The sequence below is a fragment of the Leptodactylus fuscus genome, chromosome 3 (genome assembly GCF_031893055.1).
Source record: "Leptodactylus fuscus isolate aLepFus1 chromosome 3, aLepFus1.hap2, whole genome shotgun sequence".
In the NCBI taxonomy this organism is placed as follows: Eukaryota; Metazoa; Chordata; class Amphibia; order Anura; family Leptodactylidae; genus Leptodactylus; species Leptodactylus fuscus.
In genome coordinates, this window is record NC_134267.1 from 37,642,594 (window position 1) to 37,668,416 (window position 25,823).

Sequence of the window (25,823 nt, forward strand, 5' to 3'; positions counted from 1 at the left end):
CCAGCACTGATTGGCCAGAGTACGGAATTCGGCCAATCAGCGCTGGCCAATGCATTCTATTAGCCCGATGAAGTAGAGCTGAATGTGTGTGCTAAGCACACACATTCAGCACTGCTTCATCACGCCAATACAATGCATTAGCCAGTGCTGATTGGCCAGAGTACGGAATTCGGCCAATCAGCGCTGGCTCTGCTGGAGGAGGCGGAGTCTAAGATCGCTCCACACCAGTCTCCATTCAGGTCCGACCTTAGACTCCGCCTCCTCCAGCAGAGCCAGCGCTGATTGGCCGAATTCCGTACTCTGGCCAATCAGCACTGGCTAATGCATTGTATTGGCTTGATGAAGCAGTGCTGAGTGTATGTGCTTAGCACACACATTCAGCTCTACTTCATCGGGCTAATAGAATGCATTGGCCAGCGCTGATTGGCCGAATTCCGTACTCTGGCCAATCAGCACTGGCTAATGCATTGTATTGGCTTGATGAAGCAGTGCTGAATGTGTGTGCTTAGCACACACATTCAGCTCTACTTCATCGGGCTAATAGAATGCATTGGCCAATCAGCGCTGGCCAATGCATTCTATTAGCGTGAACTGAGTTTGCACAGGGGTTCTAGTGCACCCTCGGCTCTGCTACATCAGATTGCTACATCTGATGTAGCAGTGCCGAGTGTGCATCAGATGTGTAGTTGAGCAAAACTGACTCAGCACTGCTAAGTCTGCATTCGCATAGGAATGCATTGGCCAGCCTTCGGCCAATCAGCGCTGGCTCTGCCGGAGGAGGCGGAGTCTAAGGTCGGACCTGAATGGAGACTGGTGTGGAGCGATCTTAGACTCCGCCTCCTCCAGCAGAGCCAGCGCTGATTGGCCGAATTCCGTACTCTGGCCAATCAGCACTGGCTAATGCATTGTATTGGCTTGATGAAGCAGTGCTGAATGTGTGTGCTTAGCACACACATTCAGCTCTACTTCATCGGGCTAATAGAATGCATTGGCCAATCAGCGCTGGCCAATGCATTCTATTAGCGTGAACTGAGTTTGCACAGGGGTTCTAGTGCACCCTCGGCTCTGCTACATCAGATTGCTACATCTGATGTAGCAGTGCCGAGTGTGCATCAGATGTGTAGTTGAGCAAAACTGACTCAGCACTGCTAAGTCTGCATTCGCATAGGAATGCATTGGCCAGCCTTCGGCCAATCAGCGCTGGCTCTGCCGGAGGAGGCGGAGTCTAAGGTCGGACCTGAATGGAGACTGGTGTGGAGCGATCTTAGACTCCGCCTCCTCCAGCAGAGCCAGCGCTGATTGGCCGAATTCCGTACTCTGGCCAATCAGCACTGGCTAATGCATTGTATTGGCTTGATGAAGCAGTGCTGAATGTGTGTGCTTAGCACACACATTCAGCTCTACTTCATCGGGCTAATAGAATGCATTGGCCAGCGCTGATTGGCCGAATTCCGTACTCTGGCCAATCAGCACTGGCTAATGCATTGTATTGGCTTGATGAAGCAGTGCTGAATGTGTGTGCTTAGCACACACATTCAGCTCTACTTCATCGGGCTAATAGAATGCATTGGCCAATCAGCGCTGGCCAATGCATTCTATTAGCGTGAACTGAGTTTGCACAGGGGTTCTAGTGCACCCTCGGCTCTGCTACATCAGATTGCTACATCTGATGTAGCAGTGCCGAGTGTGCATCAGATGTGTAGTTGAGCAAAACTGACTCAGCACTGCTAAGTCTGCATTCGCATAGGAATGCATTGGCCAGCCTTCGGCCAATCAGCGCTGGCTCTGCCGGAGGAGGCGGAGTCTAAGGTCGGACCTGAATGGAGACTGGTGTGGAGCTATCTTAGACTCCGCCTCCTCCAGCAGAGCCAGCGCTGATTGGTCGAGTTCCGTACTCTGGCCAATCAGCACTGGCCAATGCATTTCTATGGGGAAAAGTTAGCTTGCGAAAATCGCAAACTGACAGGGATTTCCATGAAATAAAGTGACTTTTATGCCCCCAGACATTCTTCCCCTGCTGTCCCAGTGTCATTCCAGGGTGTTGGTATCATTTCCTGGGGTGTCATAGTGGACTTGGTGACCCTCCAGACACGAATTTGGGTTTCCCCCTTAACGAGTTTATGTTCCCCATAGACTATAATGGGGTTCGAAACCCATTCGAACACTCGAACAGTGAGCGGCTGTTCGAATCGAATTTCGAACCTCGAACATTTTAGTGTTCGCTCATCTCTAAACGACACCCCTATGACTTTCAAGGGGACGGAGATCTATTCCAATATGGAGGAACCCATGCGACATAGCAGATAACAGAGAAAGACAAACACGATCCACTGTTCATGACTGTTAGCAGTGGGTACCTGCTGCTCAAACCTCCTGTCTGACATTAAGACATACACTATGTGATCAAAAGTATCCAGACACCCCCAAAAACATATGTTTTTCATATTAGGTGCATTGTGCTGCCACCTACTGCCAGGTACTCCATATCGGCGACCTCAGTAGACATTAGACATGGTGAGAGAGCAGAATGGGGCGCTCCGCGGAACTCACGGACTTCGAACGTGGTCAGGTGATTGGGTGCCACACATCACGCAGGTCAATGCCAAACGACGCCTCACTTGGTGTAAGGAGCGTAAACATTGGACGATTGAACAGTGGAAAAATGTTGTGTGGAGTGACGAATCACGGTACTTAATGTGGCGATCCGATGGCAGGGTGTGGGTATGGCGAATACTCGGTGAACGTCATCTGCCAGCGTGTGTAGTGCCAACAGTAAAATTCGGAGGTGGTGGTGTTATGGTGTGGTGGTGTTTTTCATGGAGGGGGCTTGCACCCCTTGTTGTTTTGCGTGGCACTATCACAGCACAGGCCTACATTGATGTTTTAAACACCTTCTTGCTTCCCACTGTTGAAGAGCAATACAGGGATGGTGATTCCATCTTTCAACACGATCGAGCACCTGTTCATACTGCACGGCCTGTGGCGGAGTGGTTACATGATAATAACATCTCTGTAATGGACTGGCCTGCACAGAGTCCTGACTTGAATCCTATAGAACACCTTTGGGATGTTTTGGAACGCCGACTTCGTGCCAGGCCTCACCGACCTACATCGATACTTCTCCTCAGTGCAGCACTCCGTGAAGAATGGGCTGCCATTCCCCAAGAAACCTTCCAGCACCTGATTGAACGTATGCCTGTGAGAATGGAAGCCATCATCAAGGCTAAGGGTGGGCCAAAACCATATTGTATCCAGCATTACCAATGGAGGGCGCCACCAACTTGTAAGTCATTTTCAGCCACGTGTCCGGATACTTTTGATCACATAGTGTACATATAGCCATACACATGTATTTTTGCATCTGTATTTTGGACGCAACAACAGGTCATTAGACCCGTATGTAGTGCACCAAAGACCTCTATGGTGCTCTAACTCTATTTCTAATGATCAGTGTGAGGTTTTTGTACTGAGTCCAAAATAAAGTTTGAGCTACATTTTCGGTCTTATATAAATATATAAGGTGTATTATGTCTTGAGGGAATGAATTAGATATACAGGATCAATTTATGCATAATTTTTGCAAACCTACTCTAGATACTAATAGGATTGGCAGGTCCCCTCTGGCTCGCTCCTGGTTGCTTCCGTAAGCTGCTTGTTTTTGGTACATTACATTCCACATTGCCTGCTGGGGTCTCCGACAGGTCATGTTGTTTTGGCAAGTTGCCTGTGGAGCAAAGACAACCGAACCGGCTGCCAATCCTACAAGACCCAGGAAAGCAGTTACAGCAATGTACGGCTATTGTAGAACCCAGAAAGCTGGCTTTGGGGAAAAAAAAGGAAAGCTTTGTAATATTCAGTCCAAAGAATTCTTCAGTGGAATTTCCTTTGACAACAGGAAGGACTAATGGGTTGCAATGAATTCCTTTTCCAGGTACTGTATGTAGAGCTAGATTTATCCAGAAGACCAAAACTTTGCAAATTGTAGTTGTCATTTCAGTGATAATTGTACAAATCAGAAAGATCCAAAAGTGATCATCACCAATAATTTATTTAGAATAATATCATACAATCGCCACACATCGGTGCACATAAAAAAATAATAACTTTTTGGAAAACGTCTCATTTAATAGAGCGTGTGATTCAGGAAAAAAAATGTAATGCATTTTATTTCAAAATGTTGCTGTTCTCTGCCTGAAAAATCCCTCTAAAACTCCTTGTTATTTTGCTGTTCACACCCCATTACTAGGGCAAGTCAGTCTTTAGAAACCAATAGGCTCAAGATGGAAGATATGAGTTAGGGGAGGAGTAAGTCCCTCTTCACAGCATCTTCATATTTATACACAGCTTTGCTCCCGGCCTGTAGACTGCTCAGAGATGAGTCTGGAGCTTCTCTCTATTAGTGTGAGGAAGTGCAGCATGTACTACATTTACTCTACTTGGGGACCTCAGAGGGTACAACTCTACACCAGCACTGTTATCCCTTTATTTTTAGGATTGATTGGGGTCCAAGAGGTCAGACTCCCACCATTCTTAAATTAATGGCATATGCAACATTCAACTAGTTGGCACAAAACTGCTAATTTTTACAAGAATACGGTTACATTCTAAGTTGTGTTGTGGGGCCCCATGGTGACTTGTTATGTTTCTCCTTTAATTCCTGCTAGGTTGACAACTGCTTTGGAGTCTCCGTTGGACAAAGACTTTTACTCTACCACTTTCAGATTCAAAATATGGACACCCGCAGATCCTATTATAGCCAATGGGGTCCGCTGGGCTTTGAGTGTAACCGCTTTTCTTACCAGCCTGCTACTTGGTTGTATGACGACAACTCAAACCGACAGACTCAAACGATGGAGAGCAAGCACTAGTGTGAACCTAGCCTAAGCTACTGTCCAAACTGAACTGAAGTATCAGAAACACAGGGGAGACTTTATTAAGACTGGCGATTTTTACTCCAGTCTTTATTGCTTTCCTGACAGGTGCACAACTCACCAGAGTTACTAAGAAGCTCCGAACCCTTAGTAATTCTAATGCTTGTAGGTGTGACTGATCTTGAATGTGCACCAGTTAGGGACTGGCGTAGATTAGCGGAATAATTCATGCCAATATTCTGGAATGAATTATAGTAAATCTGGCAGATGGAGGTGTCCCCTTACTGACTAAACCGCCTAAGGCTAAGGCCTCACGTTGTGGACACTGATTTTTCTTTTGTTTTTGCTGCGTTTTTTTTTTTAGCCTAGTGGTGGCTACAGAAGGAATGGGAAATGTATAACAAGCTCTTGTACTTCTCCATTTTGCTGAATCCATTTCTAGTTTTGGGTCAAAAAAATTCTCAAAATCTCCAACAAAAAAGCAGCTTTTCTGCAACGTGGGGCCTCTCCCTAAAAAAAAGAGGCAAGTGGGACAAAGAAGCTGAGATGTGCCACTGGGTGCCAAAAATGCACCAAGTTGAGGCATAATTTTGGGCACTTTCGAAACACAGCAGCCTTATTGAATGTGGCCATAGTGTGAATAGGTTCAGATACAAAATTCAACAGCATAAATAATATTTACCTAAGGATTCTGATATTAATAGATATTTTATCTGAGGTATGCCGGATCTATACAGGAACAATTGAAAAGAATTGATACAGTATCAGGCACTTGTGTCACCAAGACAACATACACTATACAACAACAGATTTATTTGTAGGTCTGGAATGACAAGCACAAGATTTGTCCCCGGTTAGTTATTGCATATAGATTATACTGGTGTATATATAAGGCTAAGTTCACACTTACGCCATGCTCTCTGTCGTTCATATCCATTTTGGAACCCGAATGACGATCAGCGGAGTCTGCGACGGAGTTTCTGACGGAGACTCCGACGCAGATTCCAACGCAGATGTGAATGATGCCTTACTGTGTCATGCAGATCTCCTAGAAGGCATGTATACCTATATATAGCAAGAATCCTGCCAGTCTATGATACTTTAAGGGGATAACTTAAGGGAGACAACAATGAGACTTCCCTTTTCCATTTGCCCCATTTAGATGTGCATGTTATCAGAAGAGGGGCTCTTACCCTGCTCAACACAGACTGGGTCCACTGATTTGTCATGTAATTCTATATAGGGGAACATGCCATGCATACAACTTCAGTAGCTGCATAAAATGACAAACCACTGACTGTAGTCAAGACAAGCTACTGCGCATGCGCCGACGCCATTTTTGTTGTACTTCTAAGTAGCCATTAGAACTACGCGAGCATGCGCAGTACGCTCGTGAACTTCTTCACTCCGGAAGAAAAGAAGATGAAGGTGGAGAAGAGCCTGGACAGGAGGACGTCACTGGAAGAAGAAAGAAGAGGAAGGCGGGGCCGAAGATGACGTTGGATCGTGCACGACCGCCCAGCGTGCATGTTCAGGTATCATTTACATATAAGTTTTATAGTTTTATTTTAAAACGGGGGGGGGGGGGGGTGTTAAAATAACATTAGCGGTGCCTAAATGGTCTTTTTAAAGGCTATTCACGCATATGTGGGGCTCATACAGCATAAGTTTGCTGACAGAGCTCCTTTAACACGATACTGCACAGTGAGGCAATAATCATAGTCATTACTATGCTGCATATAACTTTACCTTAGAACTTTTCTGTGAGCCATAAGGGGTACTAAGTCTCCTAAAAGGGGTTGTCCAGGATATAGTTTTTGAAAAGAAAGCCAAGGAAGGTTAAAGAAAACCCAACATACTCACCTGTCCCCAGTGCTCCGGTGTCCTCCCAGCATGGTCCGGTCCTGCTACTTGGCTGTCTTCTTTCACAGGAAGTGCCCACCAGTTGGGACATGCTGTGTTCTTTCCGCTGAGGCCACTGCCACGTGACCACTGAGAACAATCACCAGCCTTGGAAGGGACTCGGGGTCTTCCGTCAGAAAAAAAACAATTGAGCTGCAGGACCGAACCACTCTAGGAAACACCGGAACACTGGGGACAGGTGGATATGGGTGTTGGGTTTTTTTATACATTTCCCAGCCTAATTTAAAAAAACAAATAAGCCTGGACAACTCCTTGAAGTCTATTGCCTTATCAGGTCACCTTGTGGTGAGTTGGGATTTATTAAGAATTCTAGTCTTTTTAGAAGGTAGCTCCCAATAGATCCGTGCCAAATTTGCCTGAAACCTAGTGGCATGTTCCACTTGGAGGAGATCATCTGGGTAGGAACCAGTTCTATGTTTGCCAAAGTGGTATCAAATGCGCCACAATTATTAAGAGGTAGAGGCGTTGTGATCTGTGTACCAGAAACTGAAATCTACTTCAGTAAAGGAGCCATAGTCGATTTCAGTTACTACATACACCAGTATCATAAATGTGTCCTATAGTTAAAGGGGTTTCCAGGGTCTTATTAACTGATGTCTATAGGTCAGTTCAAGACTGGAGTATTCTGACACCCCGGCACTTGGCTGATGAGCTATTTGAAGAGGTTGCAACGTTTCGGTGAGTGCTGCAGCCTCTTCAGTACTAACCAAGCACAATGTCATACATTTTTGGTGCATTTACTTGAATGGTACTGAGCTGTGATCCCATGTTTACCTGAGCGGATGTACTACCAACTAACATTGACTTTTGGGTAAGCATAAAAGATATGATCAGCCATAATTGAGCAAATATTGCAGATCATTCACTGGCTGGGCATGTTTACATGGCACAATAATCTGGGTTTGTTTGAGTGTTTGCTAGGTGGACACAGTGCCATATGTCACCCATGAGCTTCCGTATTAAAAACACATCCTGTATGGTAGTCTATGTGTCTTATCCCGAACACCTGTATATACCAGTCCCGAGGAGACCAAAAGCACACAATTTATCCTCTGTCGGTAAATGGGGGCTTATTTTTTTCTATAATTATTTTGCTTACTTATATAGCACCAACATGTTCTGCAGCGCTCACAGGTATTGTCATCACTCACTGTCCCAAGTAGGGCTCACATTGCCCCATAGGGGACCCATGAGCAGAACATACTAATTCCATACATAGATACATTTAAGGTATGTGACAAAGTGACACTGCAAACTATTACGTATGTAGCATAGGACAATAAGCTAGCAGAGCTAATCTATGCACCTTGGCACAATCTACGTGATAGATTACAATCTAAAACTTTATCTATGTGCGCCATTGTAATAAAGGACGCAGTTGGCACCGTGTTGCCACACCCTGCCATGCCCCCTCACATGAACAAATTTGCATGATGCACAAAAACAGAAAACAGTGTTGCACAACAGACAGTGATCTACCCACATACCATGTGAGCCCTGGCAATACCCTACAACACTGGTACATGTGCCCGGTCCGACCACACCTAGAGTCTATGGTCATAAAAGGACATGATCATTAGGACTGGATTCATGATGGAAATTTGGATATTATTTTGTCCCGGTAATACTTGTTTGGGCTGCAGGCAGGACATGTGCATTGTGTTCTCTACATGTGACACAAGTAGAAGTTTCTCAGGAATTTTTTTTTTTTTTCAAGCAGACACACCCACTCTTATGGTCTTAACCAATCAGGGGCGAGATCTGGGCCCATCCCTCTCCTTTTAATGCAGCACAAGCCTTGTCACTGTTATGCAGGCCAAGACACACACAAGACGCGTTTAACTCTTTCAGCTCCTGCAAACGGATTACACTGCCATCCCTGAGTTAAAGAAAGTGTCCATCTTAGTTCTTTGCAGCAAAATAGAAAAGAAATATAATGGAGACGCTCCTCTAAAAATGCCAAAGCACTGCTAATAGTAATACTAATAATACTACGGGTGTATCGGGAAGTGTCGCGGCATCATAGGGTCATTGCGTAACTATGTCAAATATGGAACAAAGCTGCAAAAAGGGAAACTTTATATACTGGGTGCTGAGAAGTAAGATATGGGCTCAAACAGCTGCAGAAACTATAAGCCGTAGACATAAGTAGTCTGAATTATCATTGTTTCCTGCAGCTACGTTGCTAATCTATTCCATATGGGGACACAGCCCGCGTTCATATAAGGCATCTCGAGGCTTAAAGGGTATTGCAAATATCATATTCTATGCATATTGATCATTCCCGCTATATATGTCAGTATTCACATTCTGCAGAGAACCAGCACTTTATAATGTTATGTTAACCCTTTCACTTTAAAAGGAACACTACTGCATTATGAAACGTTTAGAGCTTACTTTGTCCCTTGACATATTGCCCAATCCTGATCCTATATAGAACTAACTACCCCCTAAAACCCATAATCCGGGTATAACACTCACCTGATACATTTAGCTGTCCACCAAGGAACCATTTTACCCGTCCTTGAGTGAAGTCACAGTCTTTAACTGTCTGGTATGGTTTTACCCATGTCAGCCTCTCCCTGGCGAGAACACCCCAAAATGTCTCAGGGTCTTCATTTGAGAATTGCAGGAGATCCTGAAATGTCTGTACATTGGGTAGAGCGGTGGATTCTGGCATATATGAATGGACATCCCATTGGGGTCCTGGTGTATAGTATGCAGGTTGCACCTTCTGTTTCTGGTATGAGGCGCAGTATCGCACCCCAAGTCTTCTCCAGGGGCAGATTCTTGCAGGTCCCTGTTGCTTGGTAAGGAGTTGGTGCAATAGTAGTCTGCTTGTTAGATTCGCTGCCATGCTGATGATACACGAGTTAGAACAATGTATAATAATAGTAGAATAGTGTCTTATAATAGTACCATAACTTTAGGAGACCGGAGTGATTAAAAAAAGTTGCAACAGCTTCCCAGATGGAAGAGTTTCTGTTCTGATGATAACTGCAACTGCAAAACCATCTGCTGGAGCTGAGCTGATAGAATTACATGAGCCGAGAGCTCCTCCTTATTTCATACCCAGGAAATGTAAATGAAACTTCTTCTGCACCTCTATCACAGTTCATTGCCCCTGGTATAATCCATGTGCATAGGACACATGTTGCTGAGAGCCTCTTAAGTTTTCCTGGCAGGTTGGTCTCTCGATTCCCGCCATCTCAGTGGGTTATTCTTATCTGTAGACAGATGTCTTAGTAGCTTTCTTTATCAAAAGCTTCCTGCTCCGGAGTAAAAATCTGCCTGCTGTGGGTAAAAAGTAGACTTGCGAAAAACCAAACCTATGAAGAAATTCATGACCGGCTGATGTAGATGGACAAAGCGATCAATCGATTAGGAATTTATTGTTTCTCAATGGAAAATGTATCGAAAACCAAAAGAAATGAGGCTTATGTGTATATAAGGAGAGTGAATTATACTCTTAACTTCTGGCGTTGTATCCTTAGCCCCCATGCACATGAACGTTGCTCAAAACTGATGATAGTCTGGACTTGGTTTACTTTCCCCTACTCCAAACTACCCAAGGTCAGAGCAGCCTGACTTCCCGTTCATAGACTGTAATGATGTCGCAGCCAAGAAATACACATTACTGGAACAGGCACATTGTTACCATTGTTTACTCAGGTAGACGTCCAGGACAACACAGGTTAATAGCAGTTGCTCAGCAGTAGAAAACAGATAAGATCAATAACAGCAGAACACGCAATAGGAACAGAACACTTCTCGAAGCGTGAGGGTACGATGGTCCTGTACATAGTGATTGTCCAGACCACACATGGATTTGGGCTCAATACTCACCATGACAGGTTGTCAGGATCACAATGGAGTCAATAGCACAAACCTTTGACTCAACTGTATGGAGGGAAAGACAAACCATTAGCACAGAGGTTATAGGCATCAGGTTGAGTAGTGCCAAAGGGACACTACCTGTTATACAGGCAATGCATGCAATTTGGATAGATACCATGCTGCCCTCTTTCCTAAAACCACCAAAAGTAGATGTGATGACTCAGCAACGAATGCACAATTAAAGGGACAGTGTAATATCTTATAATGCAATGTCATCTGGATATTCAATACAATACACACCATGAAACGCTGCACAAATCAAATACATACAGAAGTTGTACAATCCAATCTTGCCAATGATCTACACTAGTCTCCCACCTAAGGCCATTTTCTGGAAGATGGTGGTTCCTAAGACCTTACAGGGTGACACTGCCATATGGCACTGTGTCTGGCCAAGGGAATTCAGTTTTCACTTCTCTACCACAACGGAGGTAGATATGGATGGTGAGTATGAAGAACCTGTTCTACTTGGTAAAATTTGTACAGCATCCCCTGGACTTTGCTTAAAGAGGTTGTCCAGGCAAAAATGGACAACCCTTTTAACTTTTAAATCAGCCAAGGCATTGAAAAAATTTTAAAAAAATTCATACTCACCTGTCCCTGATGCTCCGGTGTCCTTCCAGCGTGTTCCAGTCCTTCTGCAGAACAGGTCTCTTCGGGAATTCCACTAAAGCCACTGAATGGCCTCAGCGGTCTTGTGACTGCTGAGGCCAATCAGGAGCTTTAGCAGAACTCTGGAAGAGACCCAGGAGAAACCGCCAGAGCAGAAGAATCAGGAAGCACCGGGAGGACACAGGAAAATTGGTTTTACAGAACCTCATATTCTCAACTTTAATGTATACAGGTAGATAGGGTACCAGAGGAACTTACTCAACTATAGCCCCATGCGGATAGTGATAGAAGCAGAACATAGTCATAACAAAGTGGAGATGAAAGGCATTCATGGAACATCGATTTAAAGAGAACCTTTCTCCAGTTCTATACACCATTTAATAGTTGCTGCTCTACTGAGTCTGACACAGTTGGATTTTTTTCTCTAGCCCCCACCATTCCTGAGCAACCAATGCTGTTAGTTCTGATGCCTGATATCCTATTTAGGCTCGGTATTGTCAGGTAGGCAGTGTCAGGCAGGAGCAGGCAAGGAGGTGTGATTCTGAGCTCTGACAGCGGCTGCCTCTGATTGGAGATCTGAATCACACACCCCTTGCAGACACTGCCATTCTTTCACCAAAACTAACAGCATACATGCCCTTTCAGCAACCATCATCAAGCTCTGGAGAGGAGAGAACCCCTCTCAAACTGGAAGCTCCTCAAGGGAACTACCACCACCATAAATTACACTGCAGGCCCCCTCAACCTTGTCCTAACTTGGGAGGTGGGCTGGAGGAATTAGTTGAGTGTCCTTCACAACACAGCTAATGCCATTCCCATCCTCTGGTTTCCTCCTGGTAGTTGTATACGGCATGTGGACAGTGTGGCATGCCATCATACTGATATCCTTTACAGTGCAGGAAAATGGTGGTTAGGAGCAAATAGGGAGCAAGTGTGTATGATCATTGTGATGCTTGATGGATTCCATGGGAAGAAATGATGGGGAGAAATGATTGTGGTCTAAGGAAAGCTGCACAGAGGGTTACCTGGGGTACTGAGGCCAAACTCTGAGTGGTTATACTGTTCTATAGAGCAAACCAAAGTCATCACAGGAGTAGACAGTGGGCTAGTAAGACTTTGGCAGAGAGGTTTGATAGGCTCGTTGTGGAGGAAACAGGGTCTGCAGGGGTATTATGCAAGCCCCTGCTGAATCAGTGAAGGCCGGGAACATGGCCATAAGGGGTGCAGTTAGTCTTGGCTGGAGATTCTGCTGTGACTTTGAGGTTCATGGAAATCTGGAGGAAATCAGGGAGGAGTGACTGCATTGCTAGGTTCAGACCTGAGGAAGGCTATGAGTGGGTCAAGTGGTCCAACAGTGAGGCCGCTGAAAGCAACTACAACATCGCACTGACTGCCTGGAGGCCTGAAGAGGCATCGAACTACTGCGCAACGTGTTACAACCGAGCAAATTAATTCATATGTGTGAAAGCAATGAAGGGAAATGTGACCTCAAAGACATATATAGGTAGCTGTGAAGGAGCAGCCTGGATCAACTAGCACAGAGAACATAGCAAAGCTATGGTGTGCTGATCAAGGTTCCTGAAACAGCAATAATTCTTTTCCTAGGAGACTTAAAAGTTTGCCTTACTTTTTTACACAGCTGCCTCCACTCCTGGACGGCTGAATGGAGCATCAACCTTATGTCTAACTTTCTACTGTACGGTTCTCTGTTGGTTTTTGTATTATTGTTTTATATGTTGTAAAACTTTCCTTTTTCTTTTCAATAAAAATCAAATTTAAAATAAAAGTTTGCCTTACACTTGCCAGTGGTGAGAGGGGTGAGTTACGCTTAAGACCTAGGCCTTGGGTGATGCTAAAAATTACATAACAACATATCCACATAATTTGTGCGGGCAGTGCACGGCAAGCACACGGACCCCATTATAGTCTATGGGGTCCATGTGCTTTTACAGCACGGCACTTGCAATTGCATTTGTAGAAGGAAAGATCAGAATTAGCTCAGAGAACAGTCTAGTCCATGTCTATGGCAAAGCTGGCCAGGTAAGACAAGCACAACTCAAATAAGTCCAATGGAAGAGTGATAGGCAGAAAGGCATGAGCCACAATGTGATCAGGGTGAGAAAGGTGCAACCACAGAACCAAGTGGTGTAGGAGTGTTATGTGCCCCAGGACGTGTCAAATTTTGCAGTCTAATTGGCGAGCCATAATGTATGTCAGGGATAGATCCATTCAATGGTGTAGGGAAGCATCAGGGCTTCCTTTGACTGGAGTAGATCACTGGTTCCTTGCCAGCGACCCCTGAGGCCACTGATTGGTCTCCCTGGTCACGTGCATCCAGCCACTGGCACGAAACTGAACGGACCAACGTTGGAGATCCAGGGATTGGTATGTATTTTGTATTTTTCTTTTATCTTACACTTCCTCTGACCTCAACACAACTTGCTCCAATTCCTGGACAACCCTTTGGCCCCTGCACACAGTATTATTATCAAATGTAAAGCACCATGGAATTAATGGTGCTATATAAATAATAATAATAATAATAATAATAATCATATTATGTCCCTTAGTGTCCCCTGCACACAGTATTATGTCCCTTAGTGACCCCTGCACACAGTATTATGTCCCTTAGTGTCCCCTGCACACAGTATGATGTGCCTTAGTGGCCCCAACATACAGTATTATGTCCCATAGTGGCCCCTGCACACAGTATTATGTCCCTTAGTGGCCCCTGCACACAGTATTATGTCCCTTAGTGGCCTCTGCACACAGTATTATCCGCAATAGTGGCCCCTGCCCACAGTATTATCCCCCATAGTGACCCCTGCACACAGTATTATCCCCATAGTGTCCCCTGCACACGGTATTATCCCCCATAGTGACCCCTGCACACAGTATTATCCCCATAGTGTCCCCTGCACACAGTATTATCCCCCATAGTGGCCCCTGCACACAGTATTATCCCTAATAATGTCCCCTGCACACAGTATTATCCCCCATAGTGACCCCTGCACACAGGATTATGCCCCACTGTGGACACCCATAAACAATTATTATACTCTGGGGTCTTTTCAGACCCCAGAGTATAATAATCGGAGACCCGGGGGAATAAAAACATTAAAAAAAAAAAAAAACAGTTGCTTACCTGTCCCCCGGCTCCTATGTTGTCGGCCGCCACTCTCGTCCTTCTTTAATGACGTCAGACGTCACATGACCCGGGAAGCAGGCCGGGTTCATGTGACATCAGACAAGTATGAAGGAGGCGTGGCAGGATCGTGGAGAGGCAAGTAACAGTATTTTTTACATTCCCTTACCTCTCCCGGTCCACCGATCAATATACTCGGGGGTCTGCAAAGACCCCCGAATATAATGATAGTATTTGTGGGGCCCGCGGTGTCACTTGCCGATCCCGGCCCAGCCAGGATCGGAAAGTAAATAGGGCTCGTAACGGCCTATTTAAAAAAAATGCAGCGGTAGTAGCTGTCACCGGGCCCCCTAATGGCCCGGGCCCTGTGGCAGCCGCCTCCGCTGCCTCTACAGTAGTTACGCCCCTGTTTGGGGGGACCTTTTCCCTTTGGAGGAGGAGTCCTGGAAGTGATGATTTGGCCCCCACAGGGCCCTGATCTCAACATCATTCAGTCGGTCAGGGATTACATGAAGAGGCAGAAGGATCGGAGCAAGCCACAGAGTATCTGAGCTTAGTTCTCCAAGATGTCTGGAACAACTTCCCTGCCGAGTTCCTTCAAAAACTGTCTGCAAGTACCAAGACGAACTGATGGAAAGCAGAGGACAAAGGTCACAGCAAATATTTGGTGTGATTTTGTTTATTCACTTTGGATTTTTAGTTGACAAATGTAAACTATTAAAGCTTCTATTTCTAAAAGCATTCTTACATGGCAGCATTTCCTCACCTTCCAAAAACTTTTGCACACTACCATAAGCCACTGCGTGAAGCAGTCTACTCTACAGCATAGACAAAAACAGTCTTAAACAAAAGGCCGGGTGAGCATAAAAACTGCAGAAGGCACAATCGCCATTATCCTTGCCCACCACAATGTCTATATTTTTTTAAAAAAGAAGGCCGCAGCAAAGGGAAGGGGAATATTTATTCAAGGAAGGCATTTCCTTTTTCACTGAGCTGGCATTCAGTCCTGTTGGATATTGTAGCTGAGCTGACACATCTGCAGATGTAGCAAACTCTACGTTGTTGTTATAATAGTGCGGCTGGAGCAAATATCACAAATTGCAGGAGCTGGCTGACAACAGAGAGCAGTAGAACAAACTGTTTCAATCTCATACAGCACTGAGAGATAGTTCCCCAGACACCCAAACGACTTCACCAGCTCCAACCATGACGCCAGATGAGCTTGTACTGAATTTGGGGCCTAAGGTATTACCACAGAAACTGATATAAGAAATAAATGATCCACAATCTGAAGTAAAGCAGAACACACAAGGCAGAACAAAACCAGGAGGATGAATCAGGAAAGTGAATGTGTCCAAGCCAAAAGTCAGTGCCAAAATCAGAAGACAAATAGATTTCCAGTTAACAAGCCAAAGGTCAGCCTCAGAGGTAACGTCAGAGCCAAAAATCAGAAGACAAATGGATTTCTAGTAAGGATTTCCAAGCCAATGATACAGCAATCCAGCACAAACGTTAAGAGTTCAGAAGCCTTCCATAAGTACAAACTAAATAGCAGGCACCTGGATGAGCAGGAAAGGGGTTTAAATATCCGTCCTCACCTGCTAATTGGCTCAGCATAGAAGAGCCCTGTAGACTGCAGAATCTTCACTGGTTGACACAGTAACTTGAAAGCAACAGCAACTAAACTGAGATTCCTGACACTTGTCACTTAAAATTCTACAAGGAGTCTGCCAACTCCCAAACCAATAATAGAGGTTTATTAGCGCTTTAAGGGTGCATTCACACGGAGTAACGTGCCGTGTGACCTGGCACGTATACGCCATGTGAGAATTTGAGCGCCGTATACGCTCCCATTGATTTCAATGGGAGTTAGTCTCGTATACGCCGCGTTATTTTGCCGCCGTGATTAATGCGGCGTATACGATCCAGGCTCCCATTGAAATCAATCACCTGTCCTGTCACCACCATCTTACACAGATCTCTCCGTCTATATGACAGCTGGTCCTGAGCTAAGGAGAAGTAATTATATGATATTTCATTAACAACAACTTGCCAGAAGTCGGATGCAAATAATAATAAGAAGGTGGCGGCGTATTTTCTGTAATTGCATAACATATAATTTAGTCCTGTGGCCTAGATCTGAAGGGTGTGACTAGTCAGTGAGAAAGACCAATTTCAGTGTTAATGGCTGCTACATGTATGCATGTATGTAGAGAAATGTGCATTTGAATGACACCAGTATTTGGGGAATTTATCTTTAGATGGACGTTGTATTTGGGCACTGTATTTCAGTATTATCTCCGTACTGTTTGGCACAGTTTGGACACGTTATTTAAGAAATTTGTAACAGGGCTAAGCCCTTTATGTCCATCATTTGTGCTAAAGGTTCACAGGCCCTGGTGCTAAAGCTCAGTTTAGGCCCATAGCCCATGCTACTATGATAGACTCATTTAACAATATAATACCTATTGGTGCACGCTATAGCACCACCCTCATGAATACCTGCCTGACTGTCCTTACATAGACTTTCAACCATAATGCTCCAACAGTACCAACCTTATTACCCATCATGGCTACTCACAATGCCCTGATGAATACCAGACGCATTTAATATCATTGTAAAATTCTTCCTAATATATGAGCTATTTAAAATATACTGTATAATACTGTGTACAGGTGCTGGACAAAATAACTATAATAGCCCTATAGTCAAATTTAAGTCTTCTGACACACCTGTCATCACTGGTAATGGCCCCCTTTTTTCTCAGTCAGATATCTTATATTGTTACTCGTGCTCTTCTAAAAATCAGTTTATTTATCTTAGGGGTATGATATCTGGGTCAGAACTAAAAGCGTTCCAAAATGGACTGACTATTGGTGTTCACCAGGGAGGAGCATCTGTGATCCATGTTGATGAGTTGATAGGTGTGTTGAGGTCTACTGATTCTGTGATCATATCTGAATATGCTTTGACTGTTAAAACATCTGTAGATAGAAGTATCTGTGGTTGAAAGTCAAAGCTTGACTTTGGTTTGACTATTACCGAATCAACATTATATACAGTCCTATGAAAAAGTTTGGGCACCCCTATTAATCTTAATCATTTTTTGTTCTAAATATTTTGGTGTTTGCAACAGCCATTTCTGTTTGAGATATCTATTAACTGATGGACACAGTAATATTTCAGGATTGAAATGAGGTTTATTGTACTAACAGAAAATGTGCAATATGCATTAAACCAAAATTTGACCGGTGCAAAAGTATGGGCACCCTTATCATTTTATTGATTTGAATTCCCCTAACTACTTTTTACTGACTTACTGAAGCACAAAATTGGTTTTGTAACCTCAGTGAGCTTTGAACTTCATAGCCAGGTGTATCCAATCATAAGAAAAGGTATTTAAGGTGGCCAATTGCAAGTTGATCTCCTATTTGAATCTCCTCTGAAGAGTGGCATCATGGGCTACTCAAAACAACTCTCAAATGATCTGAAAACAAAGATTGTTCAACATAGTTGTTCAGGGGAAGGATACAAAACGTTGTCTCAGAGATTTAACCTGTCAGTTTCCACTGTGAGGAACATAGTAAGGAAATGGAAGACCACAGGGACAGTTCTTGTTAAGCCCAGAAGTGGCAGGCCAAGAAAAATATCAGAAAGGCAGAGAAGAAGAATGGTGAGAACAGTCAAGGACAATCCACAGACCACCTCCAAAGAGCTGCAGCATCATCTTGCTGCAGATGGTGTCACTGTGCATCGGTCAACTATACAGCGCACTTTGCACAAATAGAAGCTGTATGGGAGAGTGATGAGAAAGAAGCCGTTTCTGCAAGCACGCCACAAACAGTCGCCTGAGGTATGAAAAAGCACATTTGGACAAGGCAGCTTCATTTTGGAAACAAAAATTGAGTTGTTTGGTTATAAAAAAAGGCGTTATGCATGGCGTCCAAAAAGAAACAGCATTCCAAGAAAAACACATGCTACCTACTGTAAAATTTGGTGGAGGTTCCATCATGCTTTGGGGCTGTGTGGCCAATGCCGGCATCAGGAATCTTGTTAAAGTTGAGGGTCGCATGGATTCCACTCAGTATCAGCAGATTCTTGAGAATAATGTTCAAGAATCAGTGACGAAGTTGAAGTTACGCCGGGGATGGATATTTCAGCAAGACAATGATCCAAAACACCGCTCCAAATCCTCAGGCATTCATGCAGAGGAACAATGACAATGTTCTGGAATGGCCATCCCAGTCCCCAGACCTGAATATCATTGAACATCTGTGGGATGATTTGAAGCGGGCTGTCCATGCTCGGCGACCATCTAACTTAACTGAACTTGAATTGTTTGTCCAAAATACCTTCATCCAGGATCCAGGAACTGATTAAAAGCTACAGGAAGCGACTAGAGGCTGTTATCTTTGCAAAAGGAGGATGTACTAAATATTAATGTCACTTTTCTGTTGAGGTGCCCATACTTTTGCACCGGTCAAATTTTGGTTTAATGCATATTGCGCATTTTCTGTTAGTACAATAAACCTCATTTCAATCCTGAAATATTACTGTGTCCATCAGTTATTAGATATATCAAACTGAAATGGCTGTTGCAAATACCAAAATATTTAGAACTAAAAATGATTAAGATTAATAGGGGTGCCCAAACTTTTTCATAGGACTGTATATATATATATATATATATATATATATATATATATATATTGTGGGGGGGGGGGTGTAGGCTCAGCGGTAGCAGCAGCGGACCCAGACAGTCAGAGACAGACACCAAAATCAGTTTGAACAGGGTTTTAGCCCTGTGTGTTTATTTTGCAAAAAAGGTTTAAAGGTGTTGGCAAACAAAATAAACAGGCCTTTACTTCAGGCAAAAACAGAAACACAAATACCTGCCTGGCTAGGCGACTAACTACACAGATGCACTCTGACTATACGTGTGGCTTGCTTCAACCACACGGACAAAACAAAGCAACAAAAAATACAAGCTGTGGAGCACCCACTGGTCTCACCAGTTTTCAGTTAGGATGGACAGGACCTGGCTCTACCACTCTCCCCCAGGAACTGCCCAGGACTGAAGTCGAGAGGTTTTATAGGCCTGTGATTAGGCCTAACTGTTCCCACCTGAGCCCAAAACTCCTTCCTTGCAGTAGGATGAGAAGAGGTTAAACTAACAGATGCCTTGCTACAGCTATTGAAGCCCTCACTCACCACACATATGAGAGGACTCTGGGGGAGATATAGCGTCCGTCCAGGACTTTTCCTGTCACTTTCTTACATACCCTCCCCCTTTGTTCGAACCTATAGGGGTGAACACCTTTCGCCACCATACAATGTGTCCTGGATAAAGCATCTGCATTCCCCTGTAATTTACCAGATCGGTGTTCGACCTTAAATTTTATATTTTGTAAGGTAAGGAACCATCTCGTAACCCGGGCATTTCTTTCTTTAGCCTGAGACATCCATGTGAGAGGGGAGTGGTCAGTAATCAACCGAAACTGTCGGCCTAGCAAATAATATCGTAGGGACTCCAGAGCCCATTTGATGGCCAAACACTCCCTTTCTACAATACTGTAATTTTTCTCTGCAGGAGTGAGCTTTCGACTCAGGTATGTGACTGGATGTTCCTCACCTTCAACCACCTGTGAAAGGACTGCCCCTAACCCTACATCTGAGGCATCAGTCTGTACCACAAACTCTTTTGCATAATTGGGAGTGACCAAGACTGGTTGTATACAAAGGACCGATTTCAACTTTTGAAATGCCCCCTCAGCCCCTTCACTCCATTTGATGAAGCCAGTTCTCCCTCCCTTGGTCAGGTCAGTCAGGGGAGCTGCAATGGAGGCAAAATTGGGTATGAACCTCCTATAGTACCCCACAATTCCCAGGAAAGCCCTCACATGCTTTTTACTTACGGGACGGGGCCAATTCTGGATAGCCTCTACTTTATTCACCTGGGGTTTGATTACTCCTCTTCCTATTGTGTACCCCAAATACCGGGCTTCCTCAAGGCCCAACGCACACTTTTTGGGGTTAGCAGTTAATCCGGCTGCCCGAAGCGAATCTAGTACTGCTTGGACCTTCGGCAAGTGACTCCCCCAATCAGGGCTGAAGATGACGATATCGTCAAGGTAGGCTGAAGCATACCTGCGATGTGGCTTGAGGATTTTGTCCATCAACCGTTGAAAGGTGGCGGGAGCACCATGTAATCCGAAAGGCATAGTTACGTACTGGAAGAGACCATCTGGGGTAGCGAATGCAGTTTTCCCTTTAGCACTTTCCGTAAGCGGCACCTGCCAATACCCTTTTGTTAGATCGAGAGTAGAGAAATACCTGGAAGTCCCTAACCTCTCGATCAGCTCGTCTACTCTGGGCATCGGATAGGCATCAAACTTTGAATTTTCATTTAATTTACGGAAATCGTTACAAAATCTGATTGTACCATCGGGTTTGGGAATCAGGACAATAGGATTTGACCACGCACTTTTTGACTCTTCAATGACCCCAAGAGCTAACATATCGCTAACCTCCTTGGTTATGGCCTGTCTACGAGCTTCCGGTACACGATAGGGCTTCAGACTGATTCGTACCTGCGGCTCGGTTACAATGTCGTGCTCTATTAGATTAGTACGCCCAGGGGTCTCTGAAAATACATCAGTGTTTCTCTGTACTAGTTCCTTTGTCTCTTGTGTCTGCACCTTAGACAGAGTCACCGCCATCTGTACATCAGGACAATGATTACCAATGGCACCCCTTGCTTTAATGGCAATCTCTCTAGGGGTACTTAGGGCCGACAAGGATTCCCTCTCTTTCCAGGGTTTTAACAGATTCACATGGTAGATCTGTTCAGGTTTCCTCCTGCCTGGTTGGAAGACCTTGTAGTTTACATTTCCCACTTTTTCAGTTACCTCATACGGACCTTGCCACTTGGCTAGGAATTTACTCTCTACGGTGGGCACGAGCACTAACACCCGGTCACCTGGGTTAAAGGATCTGAGCTGAGGCTTTCGGTTATAAACACGGCTTTGTGCCAACTGAGCATGCTCCATGTGCTCCTTTACGATGGGCATTACTGCGGTAATTCGGTCTTGCATTTGGGTTATGTGTTCTATAACGCTACGGTAGGGAGTGGGTTCCTGTTCCCAAGTTTCCCTAGCAATATCTAATAGACCCCTTGGATGTCTTCCATACACTAGCTCGAAGGGAGAGAATCCAGTGGAGGACTGGGGTACCTCTCGGATGGCAAACATTAAATATGGCAGCAAACAATCCCAGTCCTTACCATCCTTGCTAACCACCCTTTTCAACATTCCTTTAAGGGTCTTATTAAACCTCTCAACTAGGCCATCTGTCTGGGGGTGGTAGACAGAGCTTCTCAAGTGCTTAATACCCAGGAGCTTACACATTTCCTTTGTAATTTTGGACATAAAGGGGGTACCTTGATCCGTCAGGATCTCTTTAGGGATACCAGTCCGGGAAAACATATAAAACAACTCCTTGGCGATTAGCTTTGCTGAGGTATGTCTGAGGGGCACGGCCTCAGGGTATCGGGTAGCATAATCTACTACGACCAATACGTACTGATGTCCCCTAGCCGATTTCACCAGGGGTCCCACCAAATCCATAGCTATACGCTCAAAGGGCACCTCTATAATTAGGAGGGGTACTAATGGACTCCTGAAGTGGGAGACTGGTGCAGTCAATTGGCACACTGGGCAGGAGCTACAGTAATCTCGTACATGTCTGTCCACCCCCGGCCAATAGAAACGTTGTAATATACGTTCTTTAGTTTTCTCATACCCCAAATGTCCTCCCAGTGCATGCTTATGGGCTAAGTCTAGAACCACTTTTTGGAAGGGTTGGGGTACCAACAATTGCTCAATAACATTAGCTCTTATTTTGCTTACCCTATACAGTAAATCCTGGTTCATAGCAAAATAAGGAAATTCTTGATCAGCCCCTGGATATTGGGACTGACCATTTATCACCTTTACATTTTCTCGTGCCCGAGACAAGTGTGGGTCCCTGAGTTGGGCAGTACCAAAATTGTTATGGGACACCTCAAGTTCTGGTAGGTCAGACACCTCCTGCTGACCTTCAGTGTCACCAGCTAACACGGTAAGAGGCGAGCTATTGTCTTCTGGGACAGCGGCTATTGCTGGCCCACCACAGTCCGGGTCGAAAGGTTCAGGATCCATTTTCGGCAACCTTTCACACCCATCCTGCTCTTTATCTTGGTTTTTCCACAGGCTCCAGAACCCAGGAAAATCTCTTCCAAGAATGACACTGTGGAACAGGCTCTGCACTACACCGACCTGGTGACGGACTACCCCACAGGTAGTCTCGATGGGGACCTCGGCTATTGGGTACTTTCTGATGTCACCATGGATGCACAAGACCCCCACCGTACGTCCATTGTATTGGGCAGGTTCCACCAGAGTTGCACGTATCAGGGTCACCACACTACCAGAGTCCAGGAGAGCAGACACAGACTGTCCTCCCACAGTTACCACACACATTGGAGGATCCTCATCCGTCGGCAGTTCGGCTAAACAGGCAGGTTGAGAAAACAGCGAGACTTGACGGACACTGCTACAGTCCATTGGCTCACTGGTCAGAGGGCAACGTGCCGCCACATGAACCATCTCATGGCACCGCCAGCACCGTAAATGGGATTGGTCGCCATTTTGCGTTTTGAATCTAGGGAACACGGTTCCGGCTGCCTGCTCCCCGGGTATACAACCTTCCAGTCCAATCCTCCTCACACCCCTATTGGTGGGTATGATCTTGCCAGATTTCGGGGAGGTTGGCCGGGAGGGTGTCTGGAGGAGTTCCTCAGTGGCCCGATATCTCTCCCCCAGGCAAACCAGCTCCTCTGCCGTCGTGGGCCCTGCTTGGTCAACCCAGCGTTGGATTTTAGGAGGAAGGGAGCGGGTGTACTTGTCCAGCACTACACGTTCTACCATCTTGGCAGGGGACGCTTCTTCTGGCTGGAGCCACTTTTTCACCAGGTAGACCAAGTCATGCATTTGAGACCTGGGTGGGAGACTTTCAGAGAAAGTCCATTGATGTACCCTTCCGGCTCGTACATGCATGTTTACTCCAAGTCGGGCTAGGATTTCTCCCCTCAGCTTGGTATAGTCCCTGGCTTCTGTCTCACACAGATCATAATACGCCTTTTGTGGCTCCCCGGTTAAAAAAAGGCGCCACAACATCTGCCCACTGTTCTCTTGGCAGCTTTTCTCGTTCTGCAACCCACTCAAATATATGTAAATACGCTTCCACATCGTCTGTGGATGTCATCTTTTGTAGCGAACTCTGTACAGCAGCTCGAGCAGTGGGTCTCACCTCTTGGGACTCAGCAGAAGACGCTCTCCTGGGCTTTTGAGCAGCCAAGGTCTCACTTAACGCAGTCAACTGCTTCATGAACATCACATTCATCTCTTGCTGCCATTTTTCAGAGGCCTCCATTGCACGCTGTTGCCGCCTCTCAGCATCCACCTGGGCCTGTCCAAGCAACTTAACCAGGTCTTCCATTGCGGCAGCGTTCATCTTTTGTTCTACCACCGCCTTCACCCAGGACATCCGGTGATAGAGCGAGAGAAAAAAAGGTATCTGTCTCTTTAAGAGCTGTTTTAAACTGGGCTTGCCCGCATCCGAAGCACCAAATGTGGGGGGGGGGGTGTAGGCTCAGCGGTAGCAGCAGTGGACCCAGACAGTCAGAGACAGACACCAAAATCAGTTTGAACAGGGTTTTAGCCCTGTGTGTTTATTTTGCAAAAAAGGTTTAAAGGTGTTGGCAAACAAAATAAACAGGCCTTTACTTCAGGCAAAAACAGAAACACAAATACCTGCCCGGCTAGGCGACTAACTACACAGATGCAATCTGTCTATACATGTGGCTGGCTTCAACCACACGGACAAAACAAAGCAACAAAAAATATAAGCTGTGGAGCACCCACTGGTCTCACCAGTTTTCAGTTAGGATGGACAGAACCTGGCTCCACCACTCTCCCCCAGGAACTGCCCAGGACTGAAGTCTTGAGAGGTTTTATAGGCCTGTGATTAGGCCTAACTGTTCCCACCTGAGCACAAAACTCCTTCCTGCAGTAGGATGAGAAGAGGTTTAAACTAACAGATGCCTTGCTACAGCTATATGAAGCCCTCACTCACCACACATATGAGAGGACTCTGGGGGAGATATAGCGTCCGTCCAGGACTTTTCCTGTCACTTTCTTACAATATATATGATATAATCTCTGACAGTTTTCACTGATACTAGTGCCCTTTAACTTGTATTCAGCTCTGCAGTAATTTTTTTCTGCAGTTTTGTGTATTTTGAGCATACTTTGACAAAGTGCTCTTTTGTGCTTTGTGTCAAGCTTTGATTTTAAACCACAGCTGCTTCTGTCTGGGAACCTTTAGACAAAATACCCATTAAGGGCTCGTTCACATCTGTGGCCCGGTCTCCGTACTTAGGTTTCCGTTTCCTGCCTAAAACACAGGCAGGATACGGAAACCTGCAGGAGACTTTCTCACCCATTCATTTGAATGGGTGAGAAAGCTGTCCAGCCGTGCGCGGCGGTGAGCGTTTTGCGCTCTCCGCCGCGAAACCGGGTTTTATAATCCGGACACAGAGTCGGACATGCACTACTCTGTGTCCGGATAAAAAAATCCGGTTTCGCTGCGGAGAGCGCAAAACGCTCACCGCCGCGCACGGCCGGACCCGGTCTATGGTTTCTGTCTTCTGGCATGCAGAAGACGGAAACCATAGAACGGAGACCCCAGACGCAGGTGTGAACCCAGCGTAACTCATCAAACTGAAGCATAGACACCCCTACCAGGTGCACAACAACAATCATTGGAAACCAGTCAGGTCTGGCGTAGCATGCTCCTATAACAAATAAGCAGATTTTTAGAACAGCGCAAGTTACAAAGTTTATCATTAGTACTAAATGATAGAGGGAACAAGGGGCAATATCAGTGATGGCAGGCCTGTCAGGAAAAGTGGAACTTAACTATTTAAAAAAGGGGTGTTTTAGTTACTTTGTCCGTCCTCGTAACAATGAATCGGTTCTTTACATGTATTGTTAATTATCGATTATATAAGTGTAGGTTCAGCAAGGGAGAATGTATACTTTATCTTGTACTTTAGAATATAATATATAGAGTTCTTAAACTCATTAACCCACATTAATAACATACAGTAAATCTGATATCAAAATCTACAAGTCACTGTGACCTCATTGTGTCATTATCTGGACTTGCAAATTGACGAGCCTAATGACTTTATAGACTCAGCGTTAAGATAGGAAAACTGTGTTTTAATGTGATTGATTTTCTCTTTATTACTGTCTGCTGGCATGTTAGTTTT

General features: G+C 45.1%; 1 protein-coding gene across 2 annotated transcripts in view; it reads right to left on the reverse strand.

The window, feature by feature from the left end:
- ACSS1 (acyl-CoA synthetase short chain family member 1) overlaps positions 1-9,804 on the reverse strand; it is a 413,920-nt gene extending 404,116 nt beyond the window's left edge. For both annotated transcript variants that reach the window (XR_012715306.1, XM_075267418.1), the window contains exon 1: positions 9,276-9,804. Coding sequence is in view for 1 of the 2 variants with exons in the window: in XM_075267418.1 (XP_075123519.1) it covers positions 9,276-9,651 (376 nt within the window). In the remaining variant the exon portion in view is untranslated. The remainder of the gene's footprint in view (positions 1-9,275) is intronic.
- Positions 9,805-25,823: the final 16,019 nt, after the last annotated feature.